Raw genomic sequence first — 21,220 nt, 5'->3', positions numbered from 1 at the left:
GTTACAAGTGAGGAAATGACTCTCTTAAACCCCCAAGAAGAGCCCTGAAAAAAAGGAACAATTTGAAGCCTAACAGAAAGTAAAGGAAAAATAATAAATCATAAACAAATCTATGCATTTAAAAAAACAAAGCAGTGAATTATTTAGAGTTTTTACAATGAACCATATTTGTTTCAACTCATTGTGACAGCACTGTTGTCATACTCAAGACTGATGATCAGTATTGATAAGCTATCAAGGAGAGATTTCATCTGTTTAAGGTGATTAATACACATGAAATACTCTGTAGAAATATTTCCCGAGAATGTATGCACCTTGGAGGACAGACTTCATCTGTGCTCCTTGCCTGTCCTGAATCTTTCATACCAGTAGTAAAACCAAAACTTTTACTGCTTCATTAAAGGTGTCAAGTTCCTATTATCCAGAAAACTTAAAAATCTGAAAGATTCAGGATAAGCAAGTTCTTTTGTAGTTTTTCATTAAAAAAATACCCTGAGCCTGAAATCTCATTTCATTTTGTCCGTCTCATCAAAAGCCGAATGTAAGCTGTCGTAGCCTTCGTGTCTTTAGGTAGCACCAACCTTAGCACCCTATGTCTGTAGCGTACCTCTGATGAGACTCTTCAATGAAACTGAGAGCTTTTGCCTTCCTTCCAGAAATTTTGTGTCCAAGTCCTCCAGACATCCTTAATGGGAGACACACAGGAAACTCTCTGGAAGTCTTTCCTTTTGGAACAGAAGTGACTTACACGTGTGACTTGCACCCAGAGACGGGGGTGATCTTCAGCCTCACTGGGGAGAGCACCATCTGCTGCACCAGTGATGGTCACGGGAACGGGATTTGGAGCAGCTCTGCCCCTTGCTGTGAACTTCTTGGTCAGTGCTCACTGCCCCGCATTCCAAATGGTTTCAGAATATCTAAACCAGACTCCAAATTTTTGTCATTACAATGTGCTGTTTATTTGTGCTTTTGAACCAATTAAATGCCAAATCATTAATAAAGTGTTTTAAGATATATGAACATGAATCAGCAAGTCTCTGATGCTCTTAGCTTCTAGAGGGCTGGTGAAAAGAGAGGGAGTCAGTGGGTGATGGCTCTAGTTCTAATCAGAATTAGAAAAAAACTTATTTTCAAAATGTAAGAACTGAAAGTAAATATCTGTCAACCTTAATATAAGTTATACTGTCTTTACAGGATTTGGAGAGAAGCAGAGGACAGGAGAACAAAACATGCCAAAATAGCTTTTTTTATTTTTCACGTGCTGTGACATGTGGGTTTTTTTGTTGTTGTTGTTATTTTTAATTTTTTTAAAAATTGAAGTATAGTCATTTCATAATATTGTGTTAATTCCTATTATACAACATAGTGATTCAATTATATGTATGTGTGTATGTGTATGGCTTTTGATATTCTGTTTCATTATAGGCTGTTATTTCATTTCATCAGTCTCATCAAAGGCCTAATGTATACTGCCATAGCCTTCAGGTTTTGAGGTAGCACCAACCACAGCACCTGCAGCATACTTCTGGTGAAAATACTCAGTGAAACTTAGAGCCTTTTCAGATAGTATAATCTCTAATGGGCACATGCTAGTGGAATTTCCCCTCCAAAGGTTACAAAGAAATTATCTTTCCAAAACTAACAGTTTCTTGTGATCAGACATCAAATCTAACAAGAAAAAGACAAGTATGGCATTGGGAACCTTTTTGTTCACTCTAATGTTCTTGATTTCTTGGTCTCTAGGTCGCTGTACCGCCCCAGATCCTTTTCAGTTTGCCAAATTGAAAATCCCAACCAATGAATCTGAGTTTCCCATTGGGACTTCTTTAAAGTATGAATGCCGCCCTGAGTACCGGAGGTACTCATTCTCTATCACGTGTCTAGCAGACCTCACGTGGTCCAGTGTCAAAGATGTCTGCAAACGTGAGTAAACCCTGCCTTGGAGCAGTCCCACATTTATCAAAGTATCTGTAGGGTGTTCTTTTATTTTTCCCAATTTTAGAGATAAGATAAATGTGTTTGCTAAATATGTTCAGATAGGTGGACGTAGGAGTTGGTCTTGTAGGTCATCCCTAATTTTCTGCTAAAATGTTAATGTCATGAAAATGTTTCAGAGTATTTGCAAGAAAAGTCCATTCTTTGTAGAGAAGTAAATAATGAATTACTCCAACTACCAGGAAAAAAATTGTCAGGGAGAGATAAACTGTTTGAATAACAAGGTAGGAAAAACAATTTTATACTGGTAAGATACAAGGCCACAAGTAGCTTTAATATTTGAATAAGAGATTAGAGGTCCAAGGAGACTGGAACCCAGCAGCGTCTGGGTGTGCAAGTGCCTGTACTCTTGTCTGGTTTACAGATCAATCTCTTTGTCTCTTACTTGGACATCTCACTTATTTTTTTTTCCCCTAGTGAAATCCTGTGCTGACTTCTTGGACCAACTCCCTAATGGACATGTACTCCTTCCACCTAAGTTCCAAACTGGGGCCAAAGTGACCTTCATTTGTGATGAAGGGTGAGTGTGACCTAGAGCAAATACTAGAGACACAATGCTGGAGAGTGACTCTCTTGGATTCAGGAATTAATCCAAAAAGAGAGGTTAACCTGTGGAAGTACCTGGGGAGACTATCTTCTAAGCAGTTTTGAAATGTGTCAAGACTCAGGGGAACCATTACTAGGAAATAAAGAAAATGGCACATGTAATTCAATGTCGAGTATGCACATAAATGTAGACACTGACCTTGAATCCACAGTTGGAACTTGAAGTAAACAGGAAGATAGTTGTTTGGAAGCAGAAAAATATACTTCTGTGGGAAATTTGCTAATAAAAAATTTGACATGTAGGACAAAAATGGTTTGCAATGTGATAAATCAGGCAAGGGTTGTTTTAGGAAAGTAAAAAACTAATCAATAGTGGAATTCATAGTAGTATATGGGTAAGTACTTTGAATCCAGTCATATCTTTTTGCATCAGGAGTGTCTGACATTGGGGTCCTGTTGGCCAATGTTATTGTCTCAGGTGACATTATTAGTTTTTTCTGTGGCTCTAGCACTCTTGTTAGTGTACACTGTCTGTGGGAGGTAACAAGACTGGGCAATACAGCAGTTAATTTTAATAATTGCCAGGAAATCTTTGACTTTACAAAGTCTACCACTCAGAAATGGTCAGCAGATTTCAGAAGGACAACAGGATCCAATAATAATCCAGTCATTCCAGGGTGGCAGAGACTTGCATGAGCCTCTTTCTGGCCATTACAACTGCAGTGGCAAGAACAATGCCAGGTCTCTTTCCAGGTGTTCTCTGCTTTGCTCACCCAGATCAGGAGCTGTTCTTCCTCATGACCCACTAAGGAGGATAAGAGTGGTGTCAGGGGGCTGTCTGGGGGATGGGGTGTGAGTCTAGAGTGCAGGGGAGAGTCCAGCCCAGAGTTCAGGGATTTCTGGGGTGACACTGAGCTATGATGTCTGTTTGACTATTAAGTGTACAAGTTCTGAGTGCTGTGCTCGTCACAGGCTACTGTGATTCTTTAGAATAACTTGGCTTCTAAATTTCTGCCAAATACTGAATTCAGGTCCCTAATGAACTGACTCTTAACTGGGCCTGAGCCTAAGAAGTAAATGATAGTTAGTCTGAAGTGAGAAAACTGAGCACCCATCAGAGAAGAGGTGAAGGAGAGACGGGAATTGCTTACCCATTTGCTACCCCCTTTTTTCCTTAGGTTTCAATTAAAAGGCAGCTCAACTAGTCACTGTTCCTTGGTTGGAGTGAAAAGCTTTTGGAACAGCACTGCTCCTGTGTGTGAACGTGAGTAGAAAGAATAACTCTGCAGCCTAGAAAGCTTCCCTTATTTTTTTTTTCAAGTGTGTTTCATGTGTCATGAAATCACTTATTGTCTGGTTCTTTATTTAACTAAATTATTGGCAAAAATAGTCCTTTGTTGGAAGAAGTTTTTAAAGGACTGGCAGGTCTTATACATCATGTGTTCATGTTTTAGTAATCTGTAAGTAATTAGTTTAATTCTGGTGTAGAATTTAGTGGGGAAGATGTAGGGAGATAGTAGATGACATAAAAGTTACAACAAAATTTACTTGTTCATTTATTTTTTCAGTTTTATCACCAGGGCAGAATCTCTCTTAAATGTTTATGTCCTTTAATCCCCTCACATACCTGAACTATTTATTCAGCTTGTTATTCACTCCATAGTATTTACTGAGGAAGTTTTCCCATGTGCCAGGACTTTGGCTGAGGGGAGAGTGTCGAGTAGGGAAGTCTTGTCCCTGTTCTGATGAAGTTCATCAGAACAGAAAGGCAGAGAATGAACAAGGAAATAAATCTTTTAACAAGTTATAAAATATAATATATAAATAATTTGTTAAAATGTGATGTGTTACAGAGAAAAGAAAACAGAGTTATATGATAAATTACTACAGTGCCGGAAGGTAGGTCAGTATTTGAAATGATTAGGTAAAGTGCCATAAATTTCAATAAAACCCACTTAAAAAAAGATTCAGAAGTTGATAATTACATTAAAGTGTTATATATACCAAAACAATACTGATTTATCCTACTCTGTTTACTAAAGCAAGGCTAGACTATTTTAAAATACCCTTTCTCTGATTTTTGGAAAATGTTCATTTTATTTTGGATTTTGTTTAAATGCCTTACAAGAAATCTATTTGAACATTTTATGGGATTACAGTGGAACTTTATAAGAACATTAAATATGTATTAAACTCAGATATCCAGCAAGCTCAACCTTCTTGTGACATTAAAGCTGAAAATAAATATATAAGTAAACTTTGGAAAAACAAGCACGTAATTAGAATCCAGGTATGAGAAGTCAACCATTGTTTGATGTCTGGAGGCCCTCATTTTGTTAACACACACATTTCTGAAAAGCTCTGAAATCTCTTCCTAAGTTGGTTTAAATTAAAAGCACCAAATCAGTTTTAGGGAGGGAACTGTCAGAAAAAGAAACATGGACAGAAAGAAATGAAAGCTGATAGTCTGAAATTAAAAAACAAAACAAGAAGAAAAAGTCTCTGTGGAGCCCTTTAATCTGGCTATAAAAAGCCCTCTGGGAATTATGTATTCTGATGACATTTTTATATATTTGGTATTGGTACTGATGATAAGGTCTTGACTCATCAAGAAACATTTACATCTGCTGTAAATGATGGTCCACTTTTAATAAGCTTCACCAAGATTTCCCTGGACCTTCAAATCTTTGAGGGCCAAACCTTGCCTATCATGTACCCCATAGTCAACTGAGGACTCTTTTGATGTCTGACATAACTTAGATAATAAAATGGCTACTGGAAAAACACCTAATTAATTAACTGCCAAACTGATTAAAAACTTAGTTACCTGGAGGGAACTTTGGACTTTCATAATGAACTGTAATTTGTCTTACCTAAGTTAGTTCCTTCTCAGAGAGAGCCTTACATGTTTAAATTCTGTCCAACTTGGTTATGTTCTCATAAAAAAAAACAGGATATCAATGCAACAGTCACAGGGCATAATTATTTTATAATTATTTTGATCAAAACTAATGGAATCTAAAACTTTTGTGTTCTTTCTAGAAATCTTTTGTCCAAATCCTCCGGCTATTCTTAACGGGAACCGCACAGGAAAATCTCTGGAAGTCTTTCCTTTTGGAAAAGAAATAACTTACACATGTGTCTCTCACCAAGAGAGAGGAAAGACCTTCAGCCTCATTGGGGAGAGCACCATTCGCTGCACAAAAGACAGTCAGGGGAATGGGGTTTGGAGTGGCCCTGCCCCTCTCTGTGAACATTCTGGTCCTGCTGGTCAGTGCACATTTCCCCACACCCTAGAAAGATTAGCATACCTATGTGAAATGTCCATATTTCTATAGTGAAGTTAGTTTTTGCTTGTGAACATGGCTTTGTTATGAATATCAGAGACAGAATTGCCTGCCAGATGAATAACAGATGGCTCCAGATGTGGCACACCATCCCCAGATTGTCGGTATTCTGATGACCCTTCCTTCTGGGGTGAGGAGTGTGGGATGGTGAGGAGAGGAGGGGGCAGAGAGTGCAGAGAATAAGTGAAGCCCAGATTTTATAGGGAATATTTTCAAAGCACTTAAATACCATAGAAAATAGTCTGTTTGCCGTCTCTTTTACTAGTTGTCTTTATACTAGATGGATGGGTGTGCAGAGCAAGAAGCACATGTTGATGTCAGTAATTTACTTTAGAATTGACAATACTGTAGAAATACAATCTGATGTGAGCACTCATCCTCCTTTGGTTACTCCTAAGAGTTCTGATCTAGCCTGTGAACACATTTTCTTGACCCTTCATCTCACCTTTAGCCAAGGGAACTCAGGATGCCCTAGAGAAGTAGAGCATAAAGTTGTGCTCCTAACCTCTCTGTAAGCTCATTCCTTTCACGTAGTAGTCTGGCTTTAAATGGCAGTACCCGAGAATCAGGCTCATTTATGGCTGTGATAATCCACACAAGCTCCATCCTCTGTAAAGACAGACTGTATTTCTTCTAGGAAATCAGCCTTCCCACTGATCAGCAAACATTTAGTGCCTTGGGAACTTCCTGCCTTGAGTCTTCATGTGGTTCTAATAGACAGAGATGTTATTAGATATATTGGCATGTTCATACTTCTAAGTTTAACTAAATATCTTTTCTTGTGTTTTGGGTGAACTTGTTTTTAGCTTGTCCACATCCACCCAAGATTCACAATAGCCACCACATTGAAGGACATGCATCTCCATATCTTCCTGGGATGACAGTCAAATACACTTGTGACTCAGACTACACGTCAGTGGGAAAGGCCTTCTTTTTCTGTACACATCAGGGGGGCCTGGAGCCAGTTTGATTGCTATGGCAAAGGTAGTTGGTATCCTTGTTTTTTAATGTATTTTTATTGAAGTATAGTCAGTTTACAGTGTGTTAATTTCTGGTGTACAGCCTAACGCTTCAGTCATACATGAACATACATATATTCATTTTTGTATTCTTTTTCACCATAAGTTACTACAAGATATTGAATATAGTTCCTGGTGCTATACAGTATGAGCTGGTTTCTCATCTACTTTATATATGTATGTATTTGTTATTATCTGCAAATCTTGAACTCTTAATTTATGCTTTCCCACCCCATCCACCCTGGTAACCATAAGTTTGTTTTCCATGTCTGAGAGTCTGTTTCTGTCTTGCAAATAAGTTCATTTGTCTTTTTTGTTGTTGTTGTTTTTAGGTTCAACATATAAGTAATATCATATGGTATTTCTTCTTTCTTTTTCTGGCTTACATCACTTAGAATGACAATCTCCAGGTCCATCCACGTTGCTGCAAATTGCACTATTTTATTACTTTTTATGGCTGAGTAGTATTCCATTGTGTAAATATAGCACATCTTCTTTATCCAGTCTTCTGTCAATGGACATTTAGGTTGTTTCCATGTCTTAGCTATTGTAAATAGTGCTGCTATGAACATTGGGGTGCATGTATCTTTTCAAATTAAGGTTCCCTCTGGATATGTGCCCAGGAGTGATATTGCTGGATTATATGATAAGTCTATTTTTAGTTTTTTGAGGAGTATCCATACTGTCATCGATAGTGGCTGCACTAAACTACATTCCCACCAACAATGTAGAAGGGTACCCTTTTCTCCACATCCTCTCTAGCGCTTATTGTTTGTGAACTTTTGAATAATGGCCATTCTGACTGGTGTGAGGTGATACCTCATTGCAGCTTTGATTTGCATTTCTCTGATAATTAGCGATATTGAGCATTTTCTCATATGCCTATTGGCCTTTTGTGTGTCTTCACTGGAGAATTCCTTGTTTAGTTCTTCTGCCCATTTTTGGATTGGGTTGTTTGGGTTTTTTTTAATTATTAAGTTGCATGAGTTGTTTATATATTCTGGAAATTAAACCCTTGTCAGTCTCACCTTTTGCAAATATTTTCTCCCATTCTATAGGTTTTCTTATTTTATTTATTTATTTATTTATTTATTTATTTATTTATTTATTTATTTATTTTGCTTATGGTTTCCTTTGCTGTGTAAAAGCTTATAAGTTTAATTAGTTCCCATTTGTTTAGTTTTGCTTTTATTTCTATTGCCTGGGTAGACTGCCCTAGGAGAACATTGCTAAGATTTTTGTCAGAAAATGTTTTACCTATATTTTCTCCTAAAAGGTTTATAGTGTCTTGTCTTATGCTTAAGTCTTTAAACTATTTTGAGTTTATTTTTGTGTATTGTGTGAGGGAATATTTTAACTTCATTTATTTACATGCAGCTGTCCAATTTTCCCAACACCATTTGCTGAAGAGACTCTCTTTACTCCATTGTTTCTTTACTTTCCTTTTCTGATATTTCATTATTAGTGTAAAGAAATGCCACTGATTTCTGTATGTTAATCCTGTATCCTGCTACCTTCCAAATTCTTTTATCAGCTCTAGTAGTTTTATATGTGGAGCCTTTAGGGTTTTATATATACAGTATAATGTCATCTGCATATAGTGACAGTTTTACCCTCTCTCTTCCAATTTGGATCCCATTTATTTCCTTTTGTTGTCTAATTGCGATGGTAGGACATCCAATACTATATTGAATAGAAGTGGTGAGAGTGAGCATCCTTGTCTTGTTCCAGATTTTAGTGGCAAGGCTTTCAACTTTTCACCATTGAGTATTATGCTGATTGTAGGTTTGTCATAAATAGTTTTTATTATGTTGAGATATGTTTCCTCTATACCCACTTTGGTAAGAGTTTTTATCATGAATGGATGTTGAATTTTGTTGAATGCTTTTTCTACATCTATTGAGATGATCATGTCTTCTTTGTCTTTTCTTTTGTTGATGTGATGTATCACATTGATTGATTTGCATATGTTGAATCATCCTTGTGACTCTGATGAATCCAACTTGTCCATGCTGTATGATCTTTTTTTATGTGTTGTTGGAGTTGATTTGCTAGTATTTTGTTGAGAATTTTTGCATCTATGTTCCCCAAAGATATTGACTTGCAATTTTCTTTTTTGATAGTGTTTGTCTGGTTTTGGTATTAAGGAGATGGTGGTTTCAGAGGATGACTTTGGGAGTGTTCCCTCATCTTCAATCTTTTGGAAAAGTTTGAGAAGGACTGGTATGAGTTCTTCTTTGTATGTTTGGTAGAGTTCCCCAGTGAAGCCATCTGCTCCTGGACTTTTGTTTGCAGGGAGGTTTTTTGTTTTTTTTTTTTTTTTTTTTTTTTTTTTTTAGTTACAGATTTTATTTCACTTATAGTGATCAGTCTGTTCAAATTATCTGTTTCTTCTTGATTCAGTTTTGGTTGGCTGTATGTTTCTAGAAACTTGTCCATTTCTTCTAGGTTGTCCAATCTGTTGCTATATAATTGTTCATAGTCTCTCTCTTTTTTTTTCAAATATTTCTGCAGTATTGGTCATTATTTATCCTCTTTCATTTCTTATTTTGTTTATTTAGATCCTCTCTTTTTATTTGTAGTGACCCTGGCCAGAGGTTTGTCAATTTTCACCCTTTCAAAGAACCAGCTCTTGATTTTATTGATCATCTCTATTTTTTAACCTCTATTTTTTATTTTCTAATCTTTATTATTTCCTTTAGGACTTTAGGTTTTGTTTGTTCTTCTTTTTCTAATTATGTTGGGTTGTAGGTTAGGATGTTTAGCTGAGATTTTCCTTGTTTTCTGGAGAGGGCTTGTATCACTATGAACTTCCTTGTAAGGACTGCTTTTGCTTCCTCTTAGATTTTGTATTTTTTTAATTGTCATTTGTCTCAAGTTATTTTTTAATTTCCTTTTTGATTTCATCATTGACCCATTGATTTTTAGTAGCAGATTGTTTAGTCTCCATATAATCATTTTTTATTATTTATCTTTCTATGTTTGATTTCCAGTTTCATGTCATTGTGATCAGAAAAGATGCTTGAATTCATTTCTATCCTCTGAAACTTTTTGAGACTTGTTTTGTGTCCTAGTATGTGACCTGTCATAGAGAATGTTCCACATTCACTTGAAAAGAATGTGTATTCTGGGTTTGGATTTTTGTTTGTTTTTGATGTATTGTCTTGAAAATATCAACTAAGTCTAACAGTTCTATTATGTCAATTAAGATCTATATTGCCTTATTGATTTTCTTTCTGGAAGATCTGTCATTGATGTCAGTGGGGTGTTAAAGTATCCTACTATTGTATTCTCTTCATTTTTTTCCCTTTATATCTGTTAGTATTTGTTCTATGTATGTAGGTGCTCCTATATTGGGTGCATAGATGTTAACAAGTATAATATCCTCATCTTGTATTGCTCCTTTGATCATTATATTGTGTCCTTTTTCATCTTTCATTATGGCTTTTGTTTTAAAGTCTATTTTGTGTGATATGAATATTGCTACCCCTGCTTTCTTGTCATTTCTGTTTGCATGAAATCTTTTTCCATCCCTTCACTTTCAATCTATTTGTGTCCTTCACCTTAAGGTGGGTTTCTTGTAGGCAGCATATTGCAGGCTCTTGTTTCATTATCCAATCTGCTACTCTGTGTCTTTTGATTGGAGCATTTAGTCCATTGACGTTTAAGGTAATTATTAACAGATATGTATTCATTGCCATTTTAAACCTTATTTGTCAGTTCATTTTGTATTTCTTTTTTGTTCTTATCTTTGTCTTTTTGTTTTTCCTTTTTGATTTGACAGTTTTCTTTTGTATTATGCTTGTGTGCTCTCTCTATTTTTTTTGTGGTCTTTGTAATTATTTCTATGTTTTTGATTTGTCTCAATTATGTTAACCTATTACTATATCAACTTTATTTAGACTGCTAGTCATGTAGGCTCAAACACATTCTTTTAAAAAAGTCTACATCTTCTTACTCCCCTCCCCCACTTTTTTGATTTTGAAGTTATCTTTTACATATTCATGTTTATTCTTTTGCTGTTCATTGTACTTATCATCACATTTCCATTTGTGATTTTCTCTTTCCTATAAACTCTTGTTTCTTTTCTATTTAGAGAAGGTCTTTCAATATTTGTTTTGTTATAGGTTTAGTTTTACCATATTCTTTTAGTTTTATCTTGTTTGAGAAATTTTTTCTATCTCTCCTTCTATTCTAAATGATAATATTGCTGGGTAGAGTATCCTAGATTATTACTCCCTTTCAGAACTTTGAATGTATCTTGCCACTTCCTTCTGGCTTGCAACATTTCTGTAGAGAAATCAGCTGAAAGACTTACGGGATATCTCTTGTAACTAACTCTTTGCTTTTCTCTTGCTCCCTTTAGAATCCTCTCTTTATCTTTAAATTTTGCCATTTTAAATTAGAATATGCCTTGGTGTAGGTCTGTTTGGATTCATCTTGTTTGGAGCTCTTTAGACTTCTTGTACCTGGATATCTATTTCCTTCTTTAGGTTTGAGAAAATTTCAGCCATAATTTCTCCAAATACATTTTTGATCCCTCTTTCTCTTTTTTCTCATTCTGAGATCCCTATTATGTATAGATTGGCACACCTTGTATTATCCTATAGATTTTATATATTGCTTTCACTCTTTTTCATTTGTCTTTGTCTGCTGTTCTGATTGGATAATTTCCATAATTCTATCTTCCAGGTGACTTATTTGTTCTTCTGCATCATTCAGTTTGCTATTTATTGCTTTAGCTCAGCTTTTATCTTAGTAAATGAGTTTCCTAATTTTAATTGGCTCCACTTTATTGTTTCTAGTTCATTTTTACAGTAATCTGCACTTCTATCAATAGCTTTTCTTAATTCCTCCTGTATTTTTATCATCCCCTTTTTGAATTTAGGTTCTAGTAGACTGTAGAGGTCTGTTTCATTGTTTGTCCTTTCAGGGAAATTCTCTTGATCTTTTATTTGATCCTGCTTCTTCATTTAACTTATATTTACCTGACTCTATGAGTTTAAGAGAAACAAGGTATCTACTGAGGTCTTGAAAGGCTGTTTTCATGTGGGAACATACTTGTGTGGCCATTGTGAGTCTAATATTTTTGGTGCAAAGGCTGTTTTTAATATGGATGTCTGACACATCTTTTCTCAGCACATACTGGTTGTTATCCCCTTGATGGGGATTATGATTGGCATTGTGGTAATCAGAGCCTGCACTTGATGTTGAGCAGTGCTTCCTCTTTGCTCTGTGGATGTCTTAGCCCTGTTGGGGGCAGGGTCTGCTCCCCAGGTTTTGGAGTAGATGCCCCAGGTCTGTTTCTGAGCTGTGATTTGAGGTAGGTGGACTGGAGCACTTCCAGTGGGAGAGGAGCCACTGAGTGTTCCTCTGTAGGGGCTGTCCATTGTGACGTGCCTTCTGTGGTGTCACCTGTCACCCATTATGTGGACTCACAAAGTACACTCTTGTTGACACTGCCTTCAGCCCCACCTCAACCATGGGAAAGCAGGCAGTCAGCCAGTGTGTCCCTCAGGCACTGTGCTCACAAAACCACCAGCTCAGATCCACTGAACTCAGATACCAGGACTGCTGTAGTCACACACCTGGACGCATCATGGGAGCTCTGGAGTGAGTCCAGACTCTGGCCTGACCTCCACATTCAGGTGCTGGCAAAGCCCACAGCCACTAACACTGGATCTGTCCCAGCCATGAGAACATAAGTAATGTGCTCAATTGTCCCACATGTGTGAACCTTACTAAGTCACTGGTTGTGAGTAAATCCATGGATTGCACAGGCACTGGGACAAGGCTCAGATTCCAGCCCTGCTTCCAGAGTCATGCAGCCCCCAGGGATCTATTCAAATTTCAGCCCCATCTCTTTGTATGAGCAACCCACTGGCATTTGTACATTCCCAGAGCTCACAGGGGTGGAGCTGCAACTGCTGTGACCAAAATGGCTGCTATGTTAAGGCCCCACCTCTCCCTTTCCATGTATGCTAAAAATGGGGCTTTTATAGCTCACCCAGGCTCCATCCTGTGAACACCCCTGGTTGCTGTCTGGATCACACTCCAGACCCTTCAGGTTGCCTGCACACAGCCAATACCAGTCCTCTCCCTGGGTCTGTGCACTGAAGCTTGAGTTTTAGCTCCCAGTCCCCACACAGCAGCAGACATGAATGTTGGCCTGGGGAAGGCAGCAAGGTGAGACGGACCCTCTGTGCTGGTGTCTCTCTGTTCTGCCTGCTGTAAGCTGATTGCTGCACTCTCCTCTGAGCCTCTGAAGCTCCCTTTCTGTCCCAGCTGCTCTCCCAGCCAGTGAACAAAGTTCCCAGGGTGAGGGAAACTTTCCTCTTTCACAATTCCCTCCCAGTGATGCAGATCATGCCTAATTTTTTTCTCTCTCTCTTTTGCTTTACCTGGTTATGTGGCAATATTTCTTGCAATTTGGTTGTATGAGATCTTCTGTCAGCATTCAGTAGTATCTCACAGTAATGTACTGTGAGAATTGTTCCACATGTTGATGTATTTTTGGTGTCTTTGTAGGAGGAGGTGAGTTCCATGTCCTTCTACTCCACCATCTTGATCTCCTCTTGTTATCTTTTTGATATGAGCCATTCTGATATGTGCGAGGGGATATCTCATTGCAGTTTATTTGGGATCAGCAGAGAATTGCAATGTGGGGTCTGCAACCATGGTGAGCCATATGCAAGTCCTCACACAGCAAGAGAAGAAGGACTCTTTTATGTTGTGAAAAGGAAGTTGAGAGGGCTCTAGCCAAACAAAGAATCCATGGATTTTCATTGGCTGGCTTGCTGCCAGGAAAGGAGTATTTTTCCTGTTGAGTTCTACTGTCATTGCAGGGTGTGAAAGCTCCCCTTCTGGTCTCTAGTCTTTAATTAAGGTTTCTGTTTATTAATTTTTACAAGCTAAATAAGGTAAAGTAAATTAGGTAGAGAAATAATACTTTAAATCCAGAATCATGATTTATTAATTTCTTTGTTCTGTGTATAGAAATGAGTCAGAAATATGCATTTACTCTGGGGCAAAATGCAAGTATTAGTTGTATACCTAGAGTTAAAATGGTATTCCTATTTTCTTATAATGTGATCCAAGTGGCTCCAGGCCTGGAACATGGTTTTCCAAATCCTTAATCTTTCCACAGCTTTCCCATTAAAGAGTTGTCAATAATTTAAAGTATAACAATTAAAAATAATTTTAAGCAATAAATTCATATTCCCTCACTTTACATATGAAGTGAAAGTCAGAGAATGTTAAATCATAAGATGTTTTGGGAAAGTTATCAATAATCTTTTATTGAAAACATGACCTAGGGGGAGGATATAGCTCAGTGGTAGAGTGCCTACCTAGCATGCATGAGGTCCTGGACTCAATCTCGAGTACCTCCATTTAAATAAATAAACCTAATTACCTCCTCTTTCCAAGGAAAAAAATTAAAAACAAAAAACAAAACAAACAAACAAACAAAAAGACTCATCTTTGCTGAAGTCAAAGTTTCAGCTAACAATTAACAATAAAATACCAATTTCCTTCTGATTTTTCTGATTCCAGAAGTAAAATGTAGCCTCCCACAGACTATGAATGTAATCCAGAAGGAACTGGAAATGAGAAAAGTTTATCACTATGGAGATAATGTAACTTTGGAGTGCGAAGATGGGTATACTCTGGAAGGCAGTCCCTGGAGCCAGTGCCAGGAAGATGACATATGGGATCCTCCTCTGGCCATATGTACATCTCGTATGTGCAGTTGCAAGGAATGTAGATCCTTCCCAGTCATGATCACTGTTCATTCATTCATCCATACTGTCATTGAATGTGGCATGTGGAAGTTTATGGCATGTGCTAAGAGCTAAGGAGTGCAATGAGAGCCCCTAATTGTTCCCCCAAAATCCTTAGCAGTGAGAATAAGGCAAGCTTTACTCCTCGCACTTCTCAACCCATTCATCTCTCTTCAGGGCCCCCTCTGAACCTTTTATGTCCATATCACTCTATTGTTAAATGCATTGTACAGTAATAATTTGATTACAGCCTGTGGGCCTTAAAATTTAGCAGCACATTAGTGTCATAGCAGGCCTTCAAGAATGTTTTCAGCATGAGTCAGGGAGCACCCTCAAAACTGCAGAGACTAGCTGGTTGGTCTCCCTCATTGGTGTAGGCTACAGGATTTTAACATAGTACAGTTGGATATAGTGACTTAGAAGCTATGTGTCACTGAGCTCTGTAGAGAAGAGTCGCCCTCTGCTGGCAACTATAGGGTGATGCAAAGTACAAAATCCTAAACCTTAAACTTGTACACATAAAGAATCAGATGGGCAAAATTAACAGTGAGTAACCTTTCTTAATCTAAATTAGTGCTAGGCTTCCCTCTCCATTTGTTCTTGACTCTTATTTAAAGTATATGGTAGAATACCAAGATTGTTCAAGATGCAGGGTTTTTTGCAATTAATCCCTTAAACATGTTAACTAAGCTCACTCACAAATAATATTTCTAAATTATAAACTTGACATTCCCTTAATATCAAATTATATTTATTCCTTTGACAAAAACTCACTAATTGATTGAATGCCTTTTGAGTATTCTAACAATGTGGCTGTAAGAGACAGAATATTTGGGGTGGACTGACCCTACCAGATATTAAAATAGAAAGCCACAATATATAAATCACTTTACACCAGCAAAAATTAGCTTATTTTTATTAAAAATGGAATGAAAAATATTAATTAAAAAAGTATAAATAAAATATAAATACTTTATAGAAAAAATATAATAACTGAGATATAATCAATCCAAGGGGAAAAAAGTTGATCAAATAACATACATCGCATTGAAAAAAATTTAGAACCTTTCTTTTTATCAGATATAATAAATATCAGATGTAATATCAGATGTAATAAAGAAAAGTTTTAAAAGTCAACATAGGAAAACTAAAAGAAAAAAGAAAAAAATATAAAACAGCTAGAAAAAAATTTTTTGAAGTTTTTGATATGATAGAAAAAACTAAAAACAGCCAACAAATTTGATTTAGGACTTAAGACTTTTGAAAAGTAAGAAAGCAGTAGACAAATGAGAAATGCATAAAAAACATAATGAAGGGTTAATAGTGTTACAATACATGTAGCAGTAGTGATGGTTGTGGTGGTAGTAAGGGTTGTAAAAGTTAACATAGATTGAGCACTTAATTCTTCTGTTCAAAGATTAGATAGATACAGAGATTCTATAGCTATATAAAAACTTAGATGCATGGAGAAAATGTACCAGAAGAAAAAGTACCAAAACATTTCAGGATAGTAAGACGATAGATGATATTTTTCTTTTGTCCTGTTTTATTAATTTTCTGCTTTAATTATACTTTGATGACAAAATATTAAGTTAAAAAGAAAAAACAGATTTTGCTGAGTACACAAAATGATTTTGTGTGAGTAAAACCAATGACTTTTTATGTTAAAATAAAATTAGACTGTGTATTGAAAAAAATAGGATGAATTGTCACTGGCTGAGAGTGCCTGTTTGATCATGTTGTGTCCCACACTGATGTTTTTGTGACTTTTGTCTCCCTTATAGGCACACGTGATGGTCTCATAGTTGGTAAGTTTTATGAAGGGTTTGCTGAGGAACCCTAGCATCCTTAACAGTAGGTATCCATTTATAATAAGTAAAATGTAAAAAGAGAGATCAAAATATCTTATACTTCAATTTCAATCAGAAAGAAAATAATAATGAATTCAGACCACAGTGTGGCAAAATTGGTATCCTTATACGCATATAGAGGGAGTGTCCTTTATCGAAGTTTCTATTACTACCTTTGAACTATTACCAAAAAAAAAATCATTTTTTCTATTTTAATGTGGCAGGAGAAGGCAACTTCCTCTTTGGCTTATAACCTGGGAATAGTCTTCAGGATGGTGGTTATGACCATCTGCACACATTAAAAGTTGTAAAGACCGATATTGTGAGCCTATTTCTGTGATCTGCCTATGTGAGAGGAACAGCTTTGTGACCGAGTTTCAGAAAGTCAGTAGAGTCCATTGCATAGGATAGCTTGTGCCGTGTACCTCACACAAGAGACATGTGCAGGGCTCCAGGGCTTGTTTTGGGCAAAGGTTACAAACTGCTGTCTCCTTGCTTATTTATAACCCTGTGGTAATAAGACTAATGTGCTAGATTAAACCAGGAGCAGAGGGGAAATTTTAAAGATAACCCTGTGTGTGGAGGGGCGGGGAGGAGTAGGGTAGTGTTTAATAGTAGAATTTATAGTTAAATTAAAAAAAAAACTCATTGGAAACCTGTAGTGGGACTGGATATTAAGATAGAGCTTAAAATGTATAAGTTATATTTTCCATGCCTTCACTTACCTTGTTTTACTGCCTAGGCATATTCTTTGGTGTGATCCTCCTTATGTTAACCATCACTGTTCCCTGCTGGATAAGTCTAAAGTGCAAAAAGAGGTAAGCAGAGCCTTACTCATCTGGAAATTGTTTATAACTGTACTTGTTTCTTCTTGGAAGCCAAAGAAAAGTAAATGATGTGGACATAAAACAGAATGCTGGTTATTTTTCTACCCAAATCAGTTTATTTGCACTCTGCAGAGAATTGCAGTTGAAGATCTACAACCATGGGGAGCCTCATGCAAGTCCATGCATGGCGAGAGAAAGACAGCACTTTTCTTGGGAGGAAAAGGAAGTTAGAAGGGCTCTAGTAAACAAAGAGTCCCTGGCTTTTCATTGGCTGAGTCTTTGCCCAGAAGGAATAGGAATCTTTCTTCCTCCAGATGGCCTATGCTGTCTTTCCAGGGCAGGAAAGCACCTCTTTTTGGTCTTTTGATTCTATTTAATTGACGTTTCTGTGTATTTTTTTTAACAAAGAAAATTTCAAAAAAAAAGTACTACATAAACAGATATGGTATTTCTTATAAAGAAAGCTGATGACACACATTATGCACAGAAAAGTATTCACACTATTAAAAAACAAAATTCAACTGGGTTAATTTGAAGATCTAATTGGCTTCACTGAAGGATACATGAGTTGGGCAGCATCCCACTTAGCAACTAGAAATGTGCATAGAGGAGTTGTCCAAATAGAAGGGTTTTATATGAAGAATGGTGGAGTAAGGGAGCTATTAGGGAAAAAACGATTATCCTAAAATCAAGACATCTTCGACTTCTGGTCAAGATGGTGGAGTAGTAAGACCACAAGCTCATCTCTCCTTATGACTACAACAAAACCAAGACTGCTAAACCACCACTGAAAAATAAAAGACTGGAGCCTAGCAAAAAATATCCTCTTCAACTGGAAACATAAAGATGGAACCTCAGTGGGATGGTAGGTGGGATGTGTTTCCAATATAATCAGGTCCCATACCCCAAGGTGGCTGAACCACAAGCTAAAGAATAATTAAGTTGCAGAGACCCTCCCATAGGAGTAAAAGTTCTGAGCCCCACATCAGGCTCCCCAGCCTGGGGTTCCAGCATTGGGAGGAGAAGACTACAGAACATTTGGTTATGAACGCCAGTGGGGATTAACCCCAGGAGCTCCACAGGACTGAGGGAAACAGAGACTGCACTGTCTTGGGAAGTGCACACAGAATTTCATGCATGCTGTGTCCAAGGGCAGAGACAGTGACTTCATAGGAGCCTGGGCCAGACCTGCCTGCTGGTTTTAGAAGCTGTGGCTTACCCTAGGGACAAAAAAGCTGGTGTCAGACATTTGGGGAGCATTCATTTATATGAGTTTTCCTGGGGGCTGACTTCTTGCTTGGGTCATTAGCAACAATATTTAGTCCCACCCAATAGCCTGTAGACTTAAGCCCAGGGAAGCTTCAGGCTAAACAACATACTGGGTGGGAACACAGGCCCACCCATCAGCAGACTTCTGAGCCTTCAACTGACTCTAGACATACCCATAGACATGGCCCTACCCACCAAGACCAATCTCCACCCAGCAATGGACAGGCAATGTCTCCTCCTGCCAGGAAACCTCATAAACCTCTAGTCCAGCCTCATCCACTAGGCAGCAGATACCAGAAATAAGAAAACAATAATCCCAAAGCTTGGGGAAAAAAAACTCAAAGTTTGAAAGAATCCACAAGTGCAGGCCAGACTCTACCATAGGACCAGCTGGACCCTGGCTTTTGGGTGAAAAGAGAGGAGTGGACTGCTGGGATACATAGAACATCTTCCATAGAGGGCCATTTCTCCAAGGTCGAGAAACATAACTATCCTACCTAAAAATACAAGTAGACGGTTAGACAATATGAGGCAGCAGAGGAACATCTTCCTGGCCAAGGCACAAGATAAAAATCCCAGAAGAAGAAATAAATGATGAGGAGATAAGCACTCTATTAAAGAAAGAGTTTAGAGTAATGATGGTGAAGATGTTCAGTGAGCTCAGGAGTATAGATGCACAGAGCAAAGTTTTTAGCAAAAAGTTGGAATATATAAAGAATACTTAAATAGAGTTGAAGAATAAAATCACTGAAAAAAATAACACAGTAGAAGGAGCCAAGAATAGACTAAATGATGCAGAAGAACAGATCAGTGAGCTAGAAGACAGATTAGTGGAAATCACTGCTACAGAACAGAAAAAAGCAAAATAATCAAATGAGGATAGTTTAAGAGAACTCTTGGACAATATTCACATTATAGGGGGTCCCAGAAAGAGAAGAGAGGGAGAAAGGACCTGAGAAAATATTAAAAGAGATAATAACTGAAAACTTCCCTAACTTGGGAAAGGAAACAGTTACCTGAGTCCAGGAATTGCAGAGAGTTCCACATAGGATTAATCCAAAGAGGAACACACCAAGGCACATAGTAATCAAATTGACAAAAATTGAGGATAAGGAGAAAATATTAAAATCAGCAAGAGGAAAGCAACAAATAACATACAAGGGTACTGTCATAAGGTTCTCAGCTGATTTTTCAGCAGAAGCTCTATAGGCCAGAAGTGGGTAGCATGATATATTTAGTGATGAAAGGGAAAAACTTACAACCAAGAATGTTTTATCTAACAAGGCTCCCATTCAGATTTGATGGAGAAAACAAAAGCTTCACAGAAAAACAAAAGCTAAAGGAATTCAGCATCACCAAACCAATATTATAACAAATGCTAAAGGAACTACTCTAGGTAAAAATAAAGAAAAGGCCACAGCTAGAAACAAGAAAAGTAATCATGAGGGGAGAAGTGTACAAATAAATGCAAGGTATCTAAAATGCATTTGAAATTAAGCAATCAGCAACTTAAAATAATCATGTGTGTGTGTGTATATATATATGCACACATGATTTTATATATATATATATATATATACATATACACACACATATATAAAAACATATTATATACGTATATAAACTTCTATGCCAAAACCTCATTGTAACCACAAACCTATGTAACCTTACAGTCATCAAACCACAAGAAAAGAGAACAAAAGAAGAAAAAAATACCTACAAAACAAATGTATATTGCATGTAAATACTTTTGATAAAATTCAACATCCATTTATGATAAAAACCCTCCAGAAAGTGGGCACAGGGGGAACAGGTCTCAACATAACAAAGGCCTTATATGACAAACATATTTAATGGTGAAAAGCTGAAAGCATTTCTTCTAAGATCAGGAACAAGACAAAGATGCCCACTCTCACCACTTTTATTCAACATAGTTTTGAAAGTCCTAGCCATAGCAATCAGAGAAGAAAAAGTAATAAAGGGAATCCAAATCAGAAAAGAAGAAATAACACTGTCACTATTCACAGATGGCATGATACTATACACAGAAGACCCTAAATAAGCAACCAGAAAAGGACTAAAGCTCAGCAATGCATTTGGTAAACTTTCAGGATACAAAATTAATGCATAGAAATCAGTTGTATTTCTATATGCTAACAATGAAATAGCAGAAGAAGAAATTAAGGAAACAATATCATTTACCATTGCACCAAAAAGAATAAAATACCTAGGAATAAACCTACACAAGGAGGCAAAGGACCTGTACTCTAAAAACTATAGGACATCGATGAAAGAAGTTGAAGACAACATAAACAGATGGAAAGACATACCATGTTCTTGGATTGGAAGAATCTATATTGTTAAAATAGCCATACTACCCAAGGCAATATAGCGATTCAGTGCAATCCCTACCAAATTACCAATGACATTTTTCACAGAGCCGGAACAAAAACTCTTAAAATTTGTATGATAACACAAAAGACCCCAAATAGCCAAAATAGTCTTACAAAAGGAGAACGGAGCTGGGAAAATCATACTCCCTGACTTCAGACAATAACACAAAGCTACAGTAATCAAAACAGTATG

The 21,220-nt window shown here is 37.1% G+C and overlaps 1 protein-coding gene across 1 annotated transcript in view; it reads left to right on the top strand.

Moving 5' to 3' along the window:
• The window catches only part of LOC140688919 (complement receptor type 1-like), a 72,248-nt gene that overhangs the window by 37,406 nt on the left and 13,622 nt on the right, over window positions 1-21,220 (top strand). The window contains 9 exon segments of the mRNA XM_072948890.1: window positions 657-875; window positions 1,744-1,923; window positions 2,291-2,332; window positions 2,413-2,515; window positions 3,720-3,805; window positions 5,584-5,811; window positions 14,462-14,647; window positions 16,473-16,496; window positions 17,281-17,356. Coding sequence (XP_072804991.1) covers window positions 657-875; window positions 1,744-1,923; window positions 2,291-2,332; window positions 2,413-2,515; window positions 3,720-3,805; window positions 5,584-5,811; window positions 14,462-14,647; window positions 16,473-16,496; window positions 17,281-17,356 — 1,144 coding nt within the window.

This window comes from Vicugna pacos, chromosome 24 (genome assembly GCF_048564905.1).
Source record: "Vicugna pacos chromosome 24, VicPac4, whole genome shotgun sequence".
In the NCBI taxonomy this organism is placed as follows: domain Eukaryota; kingdom Metazoa; phylum Chordata; class Mammalia; order Artiodactyla; family Camelidae; genus Vicugna; species Vicugna pacos.
This window is presented reverse-complemented; position numbering and strand designations above follow the sequence as displayed.